The sequence below is a fragment of the Ostrea edulis genome, chromosome 4, assembly GCF_947568905.1.
Source record: "Ostrea edulis chromosome 4, xbOstEdul1.1, whole genome shotgun sequence".
Taxonomy (NCBI): domain Eukaryota; kingdom Metazoa; phylum Mollusca; class Bivalvia; order Ostreida; family Ostreidae; genus Ostrea; species Ostrea edulis.
This window is the reverse complement of record NC_079167.1, coordinates 1031602-1048301: the sequence shown is the minus strand read 5'-3', so window position 1 is coordinate 1048301 and position 16700 is coordinate 1031602. Positions and strand designations below refer to the sequence as shown.

At 34.3% G+C, this 16700-nt stretch overlaps 1 protein-coding gene and 1 long non-coding RNA gene across 3 annotated transcripts in view; one reads left to right on the top strand and one right to left on the bottom strand.

Annotated features, from left to right (window-relative positions):
- Positions 1-261: 261 nt before the first annotated feature.
- On the bottom strand, positions 262-8384 carry LOC130053903 (uncharacterized). Its single transcript, XR_008802136.1, has 3 exons — positions 8246-8384; positions 2118-2170; positions 262-1470 (listed from the first exon to the last, which is right to left on the bottom strand). It is a non-coding gene; the product is annotated as an uncharacterized LOC130053903 (long non-coding RNA).
- A 132-nt stretch (positions 8385-8516) lies between these two features.
- The window catches only part of LOC125671879 (mRNA export factor-like), a 36000-nt gene continuing 27816 nt past the window's right edge, over positions 8517-16700 (top strand). The window contains exons 1-3 of one of the 2 annotated variants that reach the window (XM_048907869.2): positions 8517-8655; positions 10469-10556; positions 16360-16458. In XM_048907869.2, coding sequence (XP_048763826.1) covers positions 10479-10556; positions 16360-16458 — 177 coding nt within the window. In that variant the 5' untranslated portion in view covers positions 8517-8655; positions 10469-10478. Of the gene's footprint in view, positions 8667-10468; positions 10557-16359; positions 16459-16700 lie in introns of both variants that reach the window. The other variant, XM_056161556.1, reaches the window with a different exon arrangement.

Below are 16700 nucleotides of genomic sequence, written 5' to 3'. Positions count from 1 at the left end.
ATTTGCTTAATTATAAAGTGAAAAATATTAATTGGGACTGTGGCTTCATTTTGAGAGATTAAGAGCTTTGACAGATCACAGCTGGAGCATTTGAGAGTTGATCACCTGTACTTCTTTCACAGAGTCATAAGGTCAGAATAAGGCATGTTAATCATAATATGGATGTAACAACAGTTTTGAAGAATTTTTAATGGGTACTGCCTGTTATTTCATTTACAACCTTTTTCATTAATTCATGTTTCATGGACAATACCCGCTAGACACAAGTAAAAGAATTTATTGCAGACAGTGATTAGAACACTATTAATACATGCTAATTTACATTCTGATTATATAGCATACATGTATTTAACATCCATCAACAACTCACTTCTGTATACCAAAGTAAATCTGTCAAACTGTCAGCATAATTTAATTGTATATTGCCAGCTCCTGATTTCTAAACACAAATGTATCATTTCCTCCAAAAATAGTGCTCAAATAATGACATCTTGAAATTTTTAATGGTTATTTCTATAGATATAAGACATCCATCATATTCTATTTGAACCTTGGGAACGATTCAAAATTTTACACCATTAAATAGCTTTCAAGATATAACACAGAATTCTAATAGACAACTGTTTCAGTAAAGATGCCGTAAGAATTAATGCACTTTCATGAGACTGGTAAACTAATGGAGCCGAAAAACCTATTCTAAAGAGTGAAACTTTGCATTTTACACATAGAAGTCTCATTCCTATCAGAGGCCCCTCAGCCAAAGTTTGATAAGTGGTGCTTGTCAAACTGATTGATTCAAGTATGACTGCACTTGCTACAATTCATTAATTCTTGCGCAGCCTCAAGTAGCAGTGTATCAAAATACATGTAATCCTTTCTCCTGTTGAATTTCAGTACAACCATTTGCCAAAAAGTTTAAATAATAGAATAATTATCCGACAAGATTACAGTATAACATACAGGTGCATTTGTATAAAAAAAATCGATAAGGAATACAAACTGAAGTTAGGTTTTATTTGACCAGTGAGAGAAACATTTTAGAAAAAAAGGTGTAATGACGTGTAATATTTTCAAAACCCATATCCAATGAATTTGTAATATTTTCCTTACTTTTAAAAAGTATTTTGGGTCTTTTTATTCACCACCAGACCAAAACAATGATATTCATAATATCTTGGTATGTTGTACCCCCAGTAATATTTCATCACAAATGAATGTATAAATAGGAAAAAAAGTCTTGAGCACATCACAGAATTGCACAGGACTTCTTTTCCTTGAATGGATTATCTCTGACTGGGTAGAGGAGGGGGTCCTCTGGTGCCACATGGTTACAGTAGCTGATAAGCTCCGCAATGGTTTTAGACATATGCATCCGGTCAACTTTTAAGTGGTGTCTCATTTGATCGGCATTGCCTCGTAACTTGGCGATCTGGTCACTTTTGGTTTGGAATGGCATTGTGCAAACGACAACTACATGCAATGAAAAAATAAAACAAAACACAACTGATAAAATACACCATGCAAACTAATTCAGACTTGACATACCAGTATTTTTGTATGAATTCACTGGTAGCCATAAATGTGTCCCTTTCACAGTCAATAGGACATGTCCAAATTTTTTTTCCACCTTATTCATAAAGACAATTACTTTTTTACAGTATGTCAAGTCTCCGAATCAAAATAAAATGGAATAACAACAAAATAAGGCAACATAAATTGATTTGTTTCTAGAGGATGGCTGGCTAAATAACTGAATCTCTGGTTGTTTTAGCTGCATAACGTTGCTTTTGTTCTACATAAACTTCCAATGAATTCATTGCCAACATCAAATTAAAGCCATATCAAGTTAAAGTTTGTGTTAACATGTACTTTTGAGTGACCATGTTTACAATTTAACACCTTAAGTGCTCCAAATTTCAGTTGCTTTCTGATGCACTACAAATGTACTGAAATGAGGAATTTTTTATAAAACATTTCATGCTTTACCACAGCACTAGTAGTAGTATTTGTAAATAAATGTGGTGTATATATATACTATCATTGTATCACACCATTCCCAGATTGTGCTCATAATGCAGGTATATAGCTATAACAGAACCACAACACATAATCCTTACCTGGGATTTCAAACTCTTAAAAAAATCCTCGACTGATTCTTCAAAGGAAGGACCTGGAATAAAAAAAAAACCTACACATTTCATGACTCAGCCATGCTGTTAATATGACATGATCATTGACTGTCTAACTTACCAAGTAACATGTAACAAGAGGCCCATGGGCCACATTGCTGATCTGAATCACCTTGGCCCATATCTAAAGATTTTTCATATATATTTGCATGTAAAACTTTGGCCCCTATCGTGGCTCCAACCTACAACCGAGGTCCATGATTTTTACAAACTCGAATCTGCACTATGTCAGGAAGCTTTCATGTAAATCTCAGTTCTTCTGGCCCAGTGGTTCTTGAGAAGATTTTTAAAGATTTTCTCTATATATTTGCATGTAAAACTTTGATCACCTATTGTGGCCCCATCCTACCCCCGGGGGTCATGATTTGAACAAACCTGAATCTGCAATATGTCAGGAAGCTTTCATGTAAATTTCAGCTCCTTTGGTCCAGTGGTTCTTGAGAAGGAAGATTTTTAAATGATCCCACCCTATTTTTGTGATTATCTCCCCTTTGAAGGGGACATGGCCCTTCATTTGAACAAACTTGAAAGCCCTTCACCCAAGGATGCTTTGTGCCAAGTTTGGTTGAAATTGACCCAGTGGTTCTGGAAAAGAAGATGAAAATGTGAAAAGTTTACAACGCCGACAGACAACAGACAAATTTTGATCAGAAAAGTTCACTTGAGCCTTCGGCTCTGGTAAGCTAAAAACAAGATGTGTTTGTGAAACACTATGCCCCGAGTAGCAACAACGAAACAAATTAAAGGTCTTGTAATAAGGTTTTTATATACAAAATAAAAAAGCCCTTCCTCGGTTAACTTTTATTAAAAGTATGCTAATCTCTGCGGTCAAGGTCACAAGATAAATCAAAGGCCTCAAGGGCCTCAGAGTCGAGTCATCCACAATTTCAAACAATTTAAGGGAGGGTGTATATAGCACCATCTTATGAGCTTTAATTCTCAATCTTTAAAGTATGGTAAAACAAAATGTACATGTGTACATAAGTATTACATGGCAGCCTCTATAGATGGTGGGAGTTTAAATTTTTAATGTTTTCAAATTTGTACTGAAGCTTATCTAGGCCATATATCAACAGAATAGTATGACAAATTTTTATCATATAATTAATCTTAAACAAACAAACAAACACTGTATAGGTAGTTAGGTACCCCTATCAACACCTTTACACTCCAGGGCATGTCCGTCAGTCTGTGACAGGTTAAAAGTCTGGCAGACTGATTGACATTTGTTCTAGCCAGTCCGATGGGACTGCATCAGTCTATGCGAAAGACATCGGACCGTCGGACCTGACCGATGCCTCAGGTCTGATGCATCATTTTTTACACCGGACCGGAATGTCCGATGTCTCAGTGTTTTGATGCGGAGTCATTTAAATGTTTGTTATAAGTAAAAAATAGCACACAAATCCAAATACGTAAATGAATGTGATTACAACCGCATGGACTGTCTAAACTATTATACAGGAAGGATCCTTGGTATAGTATTACTAGTATAATAAATAAGATTTCCTTGGTTTTGCATTTTCACGTGTTTCACTATTTTACATTAGGTTTTTCGGTCTGACAAAATTTGGTCCGGTCCGGTGTTTTCATTGATTACACAGGACCGAATGTCGATCCTGTGTGGTCCAAAAAACTTTCGCATAGACTGCTGCATGGTCAATTTCCTAAAACGTCACTTTGAAAAACATACTTATGGAATCTAAACACACATTTGGCATGAATTCCTCTGTAGATCTCGTGCAGACGAACCAGATTAGTAAATTTTATAAAAATCTCACATAAGTGTTAAAATATTGTCCGAGGCATATCAAGTTAAATTCCGTTATTTTATTTTAATAACATGAACGAAATATGTCTGAAAAACTCTGGTGGACTGGTAAATTTTTCTGCAGATTGGTTGAAATTTTAACTATCAGTCAAGCTGGACTGATGACATAAAAAGTTATCAATTAATTTTAATTACTGAATGATTATAATGTATTTAAAAAGTAAACATGGATCGAATAAATAGCTTAAAGGCCATGCATGGTCATCTCAGTCAGTGATGTCAAAGTACTTCAAGCGTATTTTGGGCGTCTCATAGACGTCTAATTTAAATAATGTACATTAAGAACATGATGATCTCATCCTGCTGTGTCACTGGTATCTGTAGTCCAACACTTTAAAGGTCATAGGAGACAGTTTTTAAATTAACAATACTTTTTCTCTCCATAATTATCAACTTTGTTTCATAGACAGTGACTCCTCATAAAAATGCTTTTTTAAGATTAATAACGATAATAACTCGAAGAAATTGAAGTGCAAAGGTAATACGCAATTTCCGATTTGCCCAATAGTTCTTTCCCTATGTGGAACTCTTACGCACAGTGAGACGCAAAACATACTATCGTCAACACGAGGTGGATACAAATGGTTATCGCTGCCTTCATATATTGCCCAAAGGCAGATTATCTCACATCATCCAACCACCCTAACTGCAGGGACACACAATATTAGTAAGTTTAGTAGTATCTAATAATAAAAATCGATAATCACCATTTTTCATTGATTAAAATATCACTCGTGCAAAAGAGGAAATAAAAATAATTTCATATTTAATTTAATGGCCTAATTCAATAATTCTCCATATGGTCAGTTGAATGTATACAAACGGTTGACATCAACAAAATATACACTTTCATTACTTTTATCCGTATTTACATAGCTAGTCTATAGTATATGTATACGTCTTGTCAACAGAACACTGAACATACCTCTATCACAGAGGAGCTGATATCTCGGAAGTTGCGTATTGCAATAGAAAATCGTTACCCAATTATCGTTCCTGATTTCCTGAATTTGTGACGTCATAAGAGACCACACTCAGATTTGCGAATCAAAACAAAAGCACACCCATGGATGATTTATTCACAACTGGAAGAGTTTACGAATAAGGAACCATAGTTTGTTATACAAGGATATCACTTTGAACTCATAATTAATGCAAATGCCAGCCACATCGACAATTTTTCATCCGAGGACGAACAAGAAGATCGATCAAGGTCCTATTTATTCCGAATCGGTTGAAATAATACGGACTGGTTAATGATAGGCTAAATGTATGATAATTTCAGAGTACATTCTCTGATTACAATAAAGAAATATAGATAGTTATGTACATGCAAGTTTGAAGTGTCATCTTTCAAACTAACCATTTGTTTTTTTTAAATCAAGTTATCCAACTTTATCATAAAAAGAACAGAATATTAGAGGTGTTTTATTATATTCACTTATTTCAGAAATATATTGTAATGAAATAAGTGAAACATGTGAAATAATAATTAATGCTGTTGCAGACACTACAAGTACTGAAGATAAATTTATGAACAAGTCTTATTTATTTTTTTCAAATTCAAGCAAACTTGAACTTGGAACTAAATGTTGATTGCAAAATGTTTAAACAGTACTAATTATCAAACGAATAAAATAATTTGTCATTGGTACTGTTTGAGGATAGAATTGCCTCAGAAAGTATGATGCTAATTTTATCATTAGTTTCCCCAGGAGGAATCTACTTTCTGTACATTGTGTGAACAGGATTAATATTCAGAGATCCAGCAGTACTTTGGGGTGTGTGTGTAAAATTTCAACCTCATCTTTCTCCTCGTCCATAACAATGATCTGAAAATTATGTTTGTCACGAATAATATTTCTTACTATGCCCTTCTGGTTTTTAATTCTTTTTCTTTTTAAAGTTGTTCTTTTCTTTTCAATTTTTTGTGTTCACCTTTTCTTGCATTACCTCTTCAGTTTCAACCTTTTCTTTCTCTCAAGATTTCTTTCTGTCTGTATTTTTTCATTTGTAATCTCTTTTCTCTTTTTGTGGCAAGAAATTGGGGGTTGTTTTTCACGTCTCTCACTCGTTCTCTCTCTCTCTCTCTCTCTCACTCTTTCTCTCTCCTTTTCTTTATTTTGTCTTTCTTTAGCTTCACTGGGTTTTTTTTTTATTTCACCCTATTTCTTTTACATGTATCTTCTCTCTCAATTTCATGGACCTCTCTGGGCTGCTCATCTTAGTGGCTCATTGAAATCTTTTTAGTCTAAGACACTTAAAAAAATTGGAATACATATCATTACTGTAGTGTCCGCATAATAATTATATTGAAATATATTTAGATCTATCATTAAACAATTAACATTTTGATATATTCTTTAGTTTCCACTTCTTCAGTTCGAAATATCGGGTGAAAATTGACTTGAAATATGTAACTTTAGACTGAAAATTGAAGGATTTTGAATATGTATACACTAGATGTTATGGGTGTAAATTCTTTTTGAACCTATATTTTCACTATATTTTAATTCATTACATGTTTAAAGTAAATACTTGAATAGTTATAGTTATCATAAAGATAAATCATAATACATTTTCTTGAAAAAAATCCATGAAATCAAAAAGCTGTTGCGGACTCTACAGGGTTGCGGACACTACAAAACACAATATATCTGTCAGAAAACTTAGCAATACTGAGCTACACTCTGTTTCTTTGTTAGATACATTAGTCACCATATTGCCTCTTATCAGTAAAAGTATAGAAATACAAGTCATCAGGCATTCCAAAATATGCACATGTTGCAGACACTACAGAATTTTGGGATATTTTTATGCTCGTTAGAGAAAAATGCGTCATTTATTTAAGTTTTGAACAATCCATTCAAACTTTTCTATGTTTCATTTAGTATTCAACTCAATTTTCAAAACAAAATAGCTAAAATAGTGAATTAACATGTAGTTTTTTTGCTCGTAAGTTTAAACATTGGAATTTTATAAAACTGCATAACGTACGGTACCTGCATTTTCACATATCAAAACATTATTTCGCTAATATTTTGTCGATTTACATATAGTAAATTGTATGTAAAAGTGGAATAATTTCTCAATGATTTGGTTTCTATTACCAAAAGCCTCTTCTATAAATCTCTTTGAACAAAAACTGGAAAATTAAGCCATTTTTTAGCTGCAACAGCATAACACCCAAAATACCCCATGTTTTCAGTAGTGTATCTAGAATATAATTTTTTAATAGAACATGGGAGTGTTATATATCATTGGATTTGTTAAAGGTACCATTTGGTCAATATTTGTTATGGGTTTAATTATATATCTTGATCTAGAATGCATTATAACATCAGCAAGTATGAATTATCACCAATACTGTGAAAATGGCGTAAAAATAAGTTTTAAAGCGTATTTTAAAGCTTGGTATGGGTAACTAATTCTTTCTCTTGCACGATTTAATGCAATAACAATAACTCTCGTAAAACGTACATTTACAAATCAGCTGTTCAAATTTTAATCATTTCTTTTATTTTTAAATATACAACTTTTAAAACAATTTCTGATCAAAGAAAATATAAAACTAAAAAGAACTGCTGATTTGTAGGTATGCAGTTATCGTACTTGCGCTAGGTCGTCTTTAGAGAGAAAAATAGTTCTCTATACCAAGCTTTAAAAATACACTTCAAAACTTGTTTTTATCAACAACAAAAATTGTGTTCATTACATACTTTTAAGACATGCTTAATCAGAGAATCAGTATAAAAAAGCCCTATTTATTTAAGTCTTCTGAGGTCTTCAATTACCTGCAAGTCTTCAATTAAGCAGGCTGCCCAACCAGTTCAATTCATGATGATATTATTCATGTCGAGTTTGAAGACACTTCCTGATCGTTAGATTTTAATACAACAGGTTACTATGACTACAAAGAGTTTCCTATACAACACTAGGTCTAGTGGCATAGTAAAGACAAAGAAAGGGCCATCTGTTGAAAATAGGATGCCTATATCCTCTTGTTTGCGAATTAAGTGAATATACATAGGGATCTGATTTCGATCAGATTGAAAGGAAAATGTCTTGATAAGACGCAGAGAAGCATATTGATAATTTCACCAAATATAAAACTGCTCCGAGTTAGGCCTAGTTCCACAACCATCAAGAAAATAAAATAGATCAAGAACACAAAACAATAATTTATGTTTAAAAAATAAAAAGTATCAAATGAAAACTATTTTACCACTCTCGATCAACTGTGAAACAGGATGGATTCCGAAGAACAAAATTATATGTCGCACTTCCTCTTAGAACTAAATGTCAACACCTTTTTTAACCAGAAAACAATATGGCGTGAGCCTCGTTTTCGCTCTGAAAAAAATCAATACTTCTCGGCATCGATAGCAAAATAATAGAGAAATTATTCAATCTTTCTTTCACTGTACCGCTTTTCTTTAATTCCTATATAATCTATTTCGATAAGATATAATATAACATAAATTTTATTTGATAAAAAAAATATATATTCCGCCACCGTATCGGATTTTACAAAAATAAAGCCTCTAAGTGATAAAGATTATTGTTCGGTTCTTCTGAGCGAGGCAAGTGGCGTATTTGAAGTGGAGAAGCTGAGCCTGAGAGAAGAGTCGACAGGTTTTTGTTTTGTATTGACTAGCTAAATCATATTTTACCCTACGTTTAATTTTTAGTGTATGAGAGTTGATGTACCAAGTTTGCACATGATAAAGCATCGCATTACATAACCATGGTAGGGAATCCCCTGATCTAAAAATTGAATCTACAACATGATCATGCCATGAACATAAGTGGCTAAATATTTTGAGTAAATGAGATAACGTAAACAGGTGATCCGACACCTGGGCAGCATACCACACCATGTGTTTGTTTTTTCGAAACATATAATAAAACTGGACATCCGACAAGTGGATGACATTCTTCCTGGGAGTTGTGGGTTAAATCGCAGGAGTCGACAGTTTTATTTGTAAAGGTCTATAATGTAAACAGCAACCACTGAGCTTCGTGAGCGAAGCTAGTTCAAGCAACATGAATCTGAAGGCAACGTGATTTTGGCCAAATCTCTCTGGTGCTTTAATTTAGTCAAAAACACAACAGTGATTGGTATAAGCAAAATACCTAAATGTGACAATGGCACATTACCAGCTAGTGTCAATGTGACTTTTCTAAAATGAAGGTGCCATATTGAAATTTTATGCGACATTTAAAATGACAAGTCGTAGAGACCAGTAAATCACAATCTAAACACTATACTGATAGACAGTATTGCCATAGATATCTTTAGTTTTCTTAATGGTATACTGATATGGACATATCTACAATAACGGATTTGATAAAATGAAAACTTTCACATTTTTATTTTGATTCTCTTGCTTTCTTTAGGCTCTTCCGTGTCGTCGTCTTCATCTTCAATAGCTTTGTCTACTGGTTCAGGGCTCAAAATTAACATATGTCCGTCAATCTGTGACTGGTTAAAAGTTTGGCGGACTGACATACATTTGTTTTCGTCAGTCCGATGGGACTGGTTAATTTTCAATATCTATGCGCCATTTTTAAAAAAATTTAATGTGACTATATCACAGAGTGTGTACATATCCCAATCACTGACACAATAGCACGCAGTATAATTAACATCAGTTGATATATCCCACCTCATTCCTGCATCCACAGTCTTATATTCGATTGTTGATTCTTCAAATAATATATCTTGGTAGCAAATAAAAATGGTGAAATAGGTACCGTATATACTCGCCTATAAGTCGGTTGTATTTTATAAGGTTATTTTGTAAGAATTTGTCATTGACCCGCTTGTAAGTCGGTACAAATTTTTGTCAGAATCGGTTGACAATTTCAAGTCAATCCTCTAGTGAGTCCAAATTAGTCATATATTTTGATGTTTTAATGTTAATACACCTATTATTTAAGGCCTTTTATCAGTGTATGCACTTTTGAGGGCAGTGAAGTTTTAAGAACACATCTTGTTTTATACTGTTGCTGAACATTAGAATTTAGCTTAGATATTCAGAACAGGAAATTTTTTCTAGACTTCATAGCCCATGGAAGTAGTGATACTTTTTCACAAGTATTCAGGTGACCGATATGGCCTGTGGGCCTCGTGTTTATTTGCTTATAACAACATCTCCGCTAATCTTCCAAAATGAGAAAAAGTGAAATATGTTATCAGAAGTTTTAGTGATAGTATTGGTGATATTACGTTAATTCTCTGATAAAAAGTAAACCTGTTTTCATTCATTGATATAAAAGTGGAGACACCTCTCCACTCCTCCCATAATAGTCTCACTTTTCAAAGGTGTCCCTAATATGTTGTTTATTACTGATCTACTGTAAGGAAAACATGGGACTATGGACAAATATTGTTAATAACAATTTGTTCTATTCTGTGCATAATTCTAGGATTTCTTTGTTTTAGAGAAATCAAAATGAACATTTTTGGAGGAGGAAACCCTTCCTTTGTCAGTACAGCCAGCACAAACTACAATGCCATGAAAGACATAGAGGTCTGTATCATGAAAATCTTGAATTAAAATAATGCATGATTAATAGTTAAATATATATATACAAATACACTTTTCTTTATGATTTTAAATGCACAATGTGCTAACTAAATTTTTTGCTATATTATCACCATCAAAGCCAATTAGCAATAACAACAGCAAATTTATCTTTGATTTCATTAGCTCACCTGACCTGAAAGCTCAAGTGAGCTTTCTTGATCGTCTGTCTGTCCGTCGGTCTGTAAACTTTTACATTTTCGACTTCTCCAGAACCACTGGGTCAATTTCAACCAAACTGGGCAGAAAGCATCATTGGATGAAGGACTTTCAAGTTTATTCAAATGAAGGGCCATGTCCCTTTTGAAGGGAGATAATCACAAAAATGTGAAAATAGGGTTGGGTCATTTAAAAATCTTCTAAAGAACCACTGGGCCAGGAAAGTACAAATTTACATGAAAGCTTCCTGACACAGTGCAGATTCAAGTTTGTTGAAATCATGGCCCCCGGGAATAAGGTGAGTCGACAATAGGGGATCAAAGTTTTACATACAAATATATAGGGAAAATCTTCTCAAGAACCACTGAGCCAGGAAAGTGGAAATGTACATGAAAGCTTCCTGACATAGTACAGATTCAAGTTTGTTCAAATCATAGCTCCCCGGGGGTAGGATTGGGCCACAACAGGGGATCAAAGTTTTGCATACAAATATATATGGGAAATCTTTAATAATCCTCTCAAAAACTACTGGGCCAGGAAAGTGTAAATTTACATGAAAGCTTCTTGACATAGTGCAGATTCAAGTTTGTAAACATTGTGATCCCTGGGGGTAAGATGGGGCCAGATTAGGGGATCAAAATTTTACATACAAATGTATAGGGAAAATCATTAAAAATCTTCTGAAAAATCATGGATCCCCACAGTATAATCGGGGGAAGGGCTTCTTGAAGGTAGCCTGCTATTCTTCATCTGTGGTCGATCGACCCTCATATCTCCCTCAGTAAAATCGGGGAGACGGTCTTCTTAAAGACTGTGTTTAGGAGGCGGCAAAGGAAGTACGGAGGGAACACCCCCATCAGATCCAGTGCAGAAACCCACCAGCTCTGTGCTTGAATTTGTCTAAATAATTTCGATAGTCGCCTAAATTTCCTTAGTTACTGGCTGAAAGCAGAAGGATAGTTGTGTGTATGCAAATGTATTTATGGCCGAAAGTGTTTAACGTGGAGTTGACAAGACTTGCACGTCCATGACTTTATGAGAAAGCCATAGAAGCTATCTTGTAAGCGAAATTTAGAATGATTATATAATTATGTAATGTACCTGATACCTAGCATGGACAACGAGTCCGTCATAATTATTTCTATACCTAAATTAAAACATTTTTGTTACGCAATCCTTTGTCTTTTTAGGCTTTTATATAGAAGAAAGTCTACTTGTAGTGAAAAGGTTACCTGTAGGTGTCCAATAAGTTGACAATTGCTGTCCATTATTTTTAAGAATGGACAGATACTGTCCGTTCTTAAAAATAATGGACAGTAATTGTCAACTTATTGGACACCTACAGGTAAACCCAATAACTTATTAGAGATCTACAGGTAGGCTGGAAATAAAAGAAAGACAATACATTTGTGAAAGAGATACAAAGTTAATTTTAAATTCCCTACAAGTAAGAATCAACACAGATATCGGAAAAATCACTGAAACACTTAAAAATGATATTTCCTTATAGTAGAATTCTCTGCTTCAACTCGTAAGATTCACAATTTTTTAATTCCATCGGCCATTACTATATCGCATCAAAACTTAAATTTGAAAGACATATTTCCATACTGTATTTGAATTTCGCTGGATTCGGAGGCACATTTCGAAACTTCACAACGCTTTTTTTTATGTTTTCTTTATTAGCATATCCTAATTCTGAATTATCATTTTCGCTTTCATCAATAATTTCATTTCACGAGATAGGTGTATTGGGTTCTTTTGGCTGGCGTTAATTATTTCCTCATCCAAATATTCGAAAACACAATGCTTTTCAGATCAAAATTTGGCTTCATAACTTTCTCACCCTTCATATCCAGAATATTTGCAATACTTTCACTAAAATCCTTAAATTTTTACTGTGCAATGAAAATGCTCTCCCCATCAGAGGAAGACATGTTGATATGGCTCAGTACTATAGAGTGAGTGAATATAACACCTGCAGTAGAAGACTACTCACCTGACACTGTCCAATAAGTGAACAAAAGAAACGTACTTCTATGCAAGACTGGTTATATTGTCAGACTATTCAAAAAATAGCTTTATTCATAATTATCATTCTCAATGGGTTTACCTGAGACTGTCCATTCTTAAAACAAAAGATGTAATGTTTTAAGTAGGATATAAGCCTCAAACTGTCCATTTTGTGAGAGAAAGAACTGATCTCGGCCCTACAGGCCTCGATCAGTTCTTTCTCTCACAGAATGGACAGTTTTTGGCTTATATCCTTTACTCAGACATTGAGTACCTCATAATTATTTCTATACATGTACATAGCTTGGATATCGAGTTAGCAGTACCTCATAATTATTTCTGTTAATGTACATAGCGTGGACATTAAGTACCTCATTCTATGCCTAAATTGGACATTGAGTACCTCATAATTATTTCTATACATGTACATAGCATGGACAATGAGTACCTCATAATTATTCATTTCTCATAAATAATCATTAGGTCACTGTCACCTGAGTAAACTCAGGTGCCCTATTGCAATCGGTTGTCGTGTGTTAACAATTGAACATTTTTAACTTCTTCTTGATAACACCTGTCCAATTCTTTTCAAATTTGGTATGAAGCATCTTTGGGAAGGGTGGACATAAATTGTAAATTTCAGAACTCCAGTAGGCCTTAGGCGCGGGGCAAAACTGCCCAAAATTTTCCAATTTTCAAAAATCTTGTTCTCAAGAACTGCACATGTGTAAGAAAAACTAAATACATGGTGATAGAGAGCAGGAAGGCTTCTACCAAAATTGTAAATTTCATGATCCCCAGGGTAGGGGTTCTGACCCCAGGGCAGGGCCAATCTTGGTATATAGTGTTTATATGTAAAACACTTGAATAACTTCTTCTTTAGTGCTGTTAATACTATATTGAAATTTAATTAGGGCCCCGCATGAAATGCTGGAAGCCCTATAGTAGTCACATTGTCCGTCCGTCCGTCAACACTTTCTTTGTGACACGATTACTCAAACAGTTTTTATTGTACAGTTTTCAAATTTTGTACAGAAATAATGTACAATAAGAGGAAGATACCTATAGATTTTGAAGTCATGTCACTTTGTCTGTCTGTTTGAATGTCATCATCTTTCTTATTATGACCGTATTTATTTACCACTGTCTAAGGGAGATAATTCAATTTGAATTATGATATGCATTGTATTGATATATAGAAAATTTACAAGAAATAACTCTACAACATTGTGTATATGTATATATTTGGTTTTTAATGTGATATAAAAAATGCTTGATGTTACATGTATATTGAATTAAAACACGTTATTCCCAGTCAACAACTTTCGATTGGGATCGGAATGCGAAATAAAATTTCTTATATCCGGTTGCAAAGTGAAACTGCTTCATGATTATGTAGTAATTGCACGTTACACATTAGAGAACTGTTCCTTTTAATAAAGAAAGTCACAAAATAGATACAAAATGAGTGTACCTTATTCATTACTGTTACCGAGCTTTCGTCGGCGAAACTCTTGAAATGGCATGTTTCACTGCGCTTGTTGACGGTAAGGTCCACATTTTCTACGTCAGTATTTTGATATTTGCACATGAATTTTTTGCGCATACATGGTATGTCTCGCCTAGGAATAATGGAAACTTTCTCACCTATGTATGTAAAGGCATATTAATCTCTATTTTTAAAAATGTAGAACACTTTTATCAAATGACAATGTGTTAGAAAACGCTTAGAGCCCCGATGTCAGAATTTCCTTTTCCAAGACATCAATATGTCAAATTCATAATCCTTTTCGAATAGTATGTACTATATTTTGTACCAGTTATCCATTTTGAATCCCCTATTACAATGGGATTTTGTTATACTCTGTTGTGTTTGAGTGGATGAGTGTGTGTCAAACAGAAGTAATTTAAATTGCATAAGTCTCTCATAAATATGCTTCATGATGCCTTTTTCACAAATTGGCATTCCAATGTATCTTTATATATTATTAATTCTAACATATATACCAGCTCCAAACATTGCTATATCAAATACAGATGTCACTTTCCTCTAATAACCCTCGGAGGGGCCCTTGCTGACCGTGTCAGTTTTCTAGTAGATATTTAGGAAGAACAGGTAGTCCTTTACCAAAATTGTAAATTTGATGATCCCAGGGGTAGGGGTGGGTCCAAACTTAGTATATAGTGTTTATGTGTAAGTTTGCTGATACTGTATAAAATATGAATGCATACTAATGAATAGCAGAAAAAGATGTACAAAAATGTTTAGTTTCACAACCCAGGGTTTTGACTCTTGGATGGGTCCAAATTAGTCATATCTTTTAATTTTAATATACCTGAGGGCATAAAAGTTGTAAGAACACATCTTGTTTTATACTTTTGCTGAATGTTAAAATTTAGCTTAGATATTCAGAACAGGGATTTTTTTTCTAGATTTCATAGCCCTTGTGAAGGCCGAGAGGTTAGAGCGTTCGCCCCACATGCGGAAGGCCGGGGTTCGAATCCCGGCCGTGACAGACCTAAGTCGTTAAAAGAGGTAGTGACAGTTCCATCGCCAAACGCTTGGCATCAGGTGTGAATGTCATGGGTCCTTGGAGATGACCTTAAAAATGGATGACCCGTGTCACAGTAGGTGTGGCACGCTAAAGAACCCTCACTGCTTAATGGCCATAAGCGCCGAGCATAGGCCTAAATTTGAAGCCCTTCACCGGTCTTTGTGACGTCTCCATATGGGTGAAAAATTCTCGAGCGAGACATTAAGCAAGATACAATCAATCAATCATGGCCCTTGGGAGTAGTGATAATTTTTCACTAGTACTCGGGTGACTGATAAGGCCTGTGGGCCTCTTATTTCTTGGTTAAAATGCATGAGTACTGGATATAGTGTAAATCGAGATGACATACTTTTATTTTTGACACCAGGAAAGACAACTCCAGTTATAACGCATGTCATGTTAATGTCCATAGAGAAGCGGTAATGTGAATTGATAAATCATGTCATGAAATGTTCTCCGTGTGTCATTACTCTATGTCAGATGAAAGCTTTGTGTCTTGTCAACATTCACTCCATGGTGCATTAACCAATCAAGATGCAGATTATGTATCTGACAGTTGTGTTATTATGGTGGATATTTTAAGGAATAAAAGTAATTTTTCACTCATTTTATATGATGTAAAGTAAGTTGGGGCAGTTCACGCATTATAAACTGTGAAGCGGTTTATGAAAGCCTGTAAACTGTCCCAGCTTACTTTATATTATATAAAATTAGTAGAAATTACTTTCATATCCTATAATTTAATTTAGAAATACAGATTTGATATGATTTGATGAACATGCACTATGAAGACAACATGAATTTTTTATGATGCGAATTAAGTAATATTGTCATAGCAACAAATTGAAAGCTGATGAGCCAAATGTATTTTTACATCATATGGTGCGACTGAATGACAACTTTGTTTATATGATATAAAGATTGTTGATTAAGTCTGATCTGATGGACCAGTAAAATTATGCTTTACAATGAAATGAAATTATTAGATTATAAATTAGATACTGTTGAATTATCTGTGACAGGTGCAGTCTCCTCCTGATGACAGTGTTAGTGTAGTGAAGTTTAGTCCAGGAACAAACATGCAGTCCACCTACCTAATAGCAGGAAGCTGGGATAACAATGTAAGTTCAAAATGTTTGCTGACTTCTGTACCATTTCTATTTTCAGGTCACCTGAGTCACTCATGTGACCTATTTCTATTGGTCTGATCTGTCATGATGTGATGTCTGTCGTGCATTAACAATTGAACATTTTTAACGTCTTCTTGATAACTACCATTCTATTTCTTTTCAAATTTAGTATGAGGCATCTTTGGGCCAAGGGGGACATAAATTGTAAATTTCAGGACTCCTGCACGGCGCCC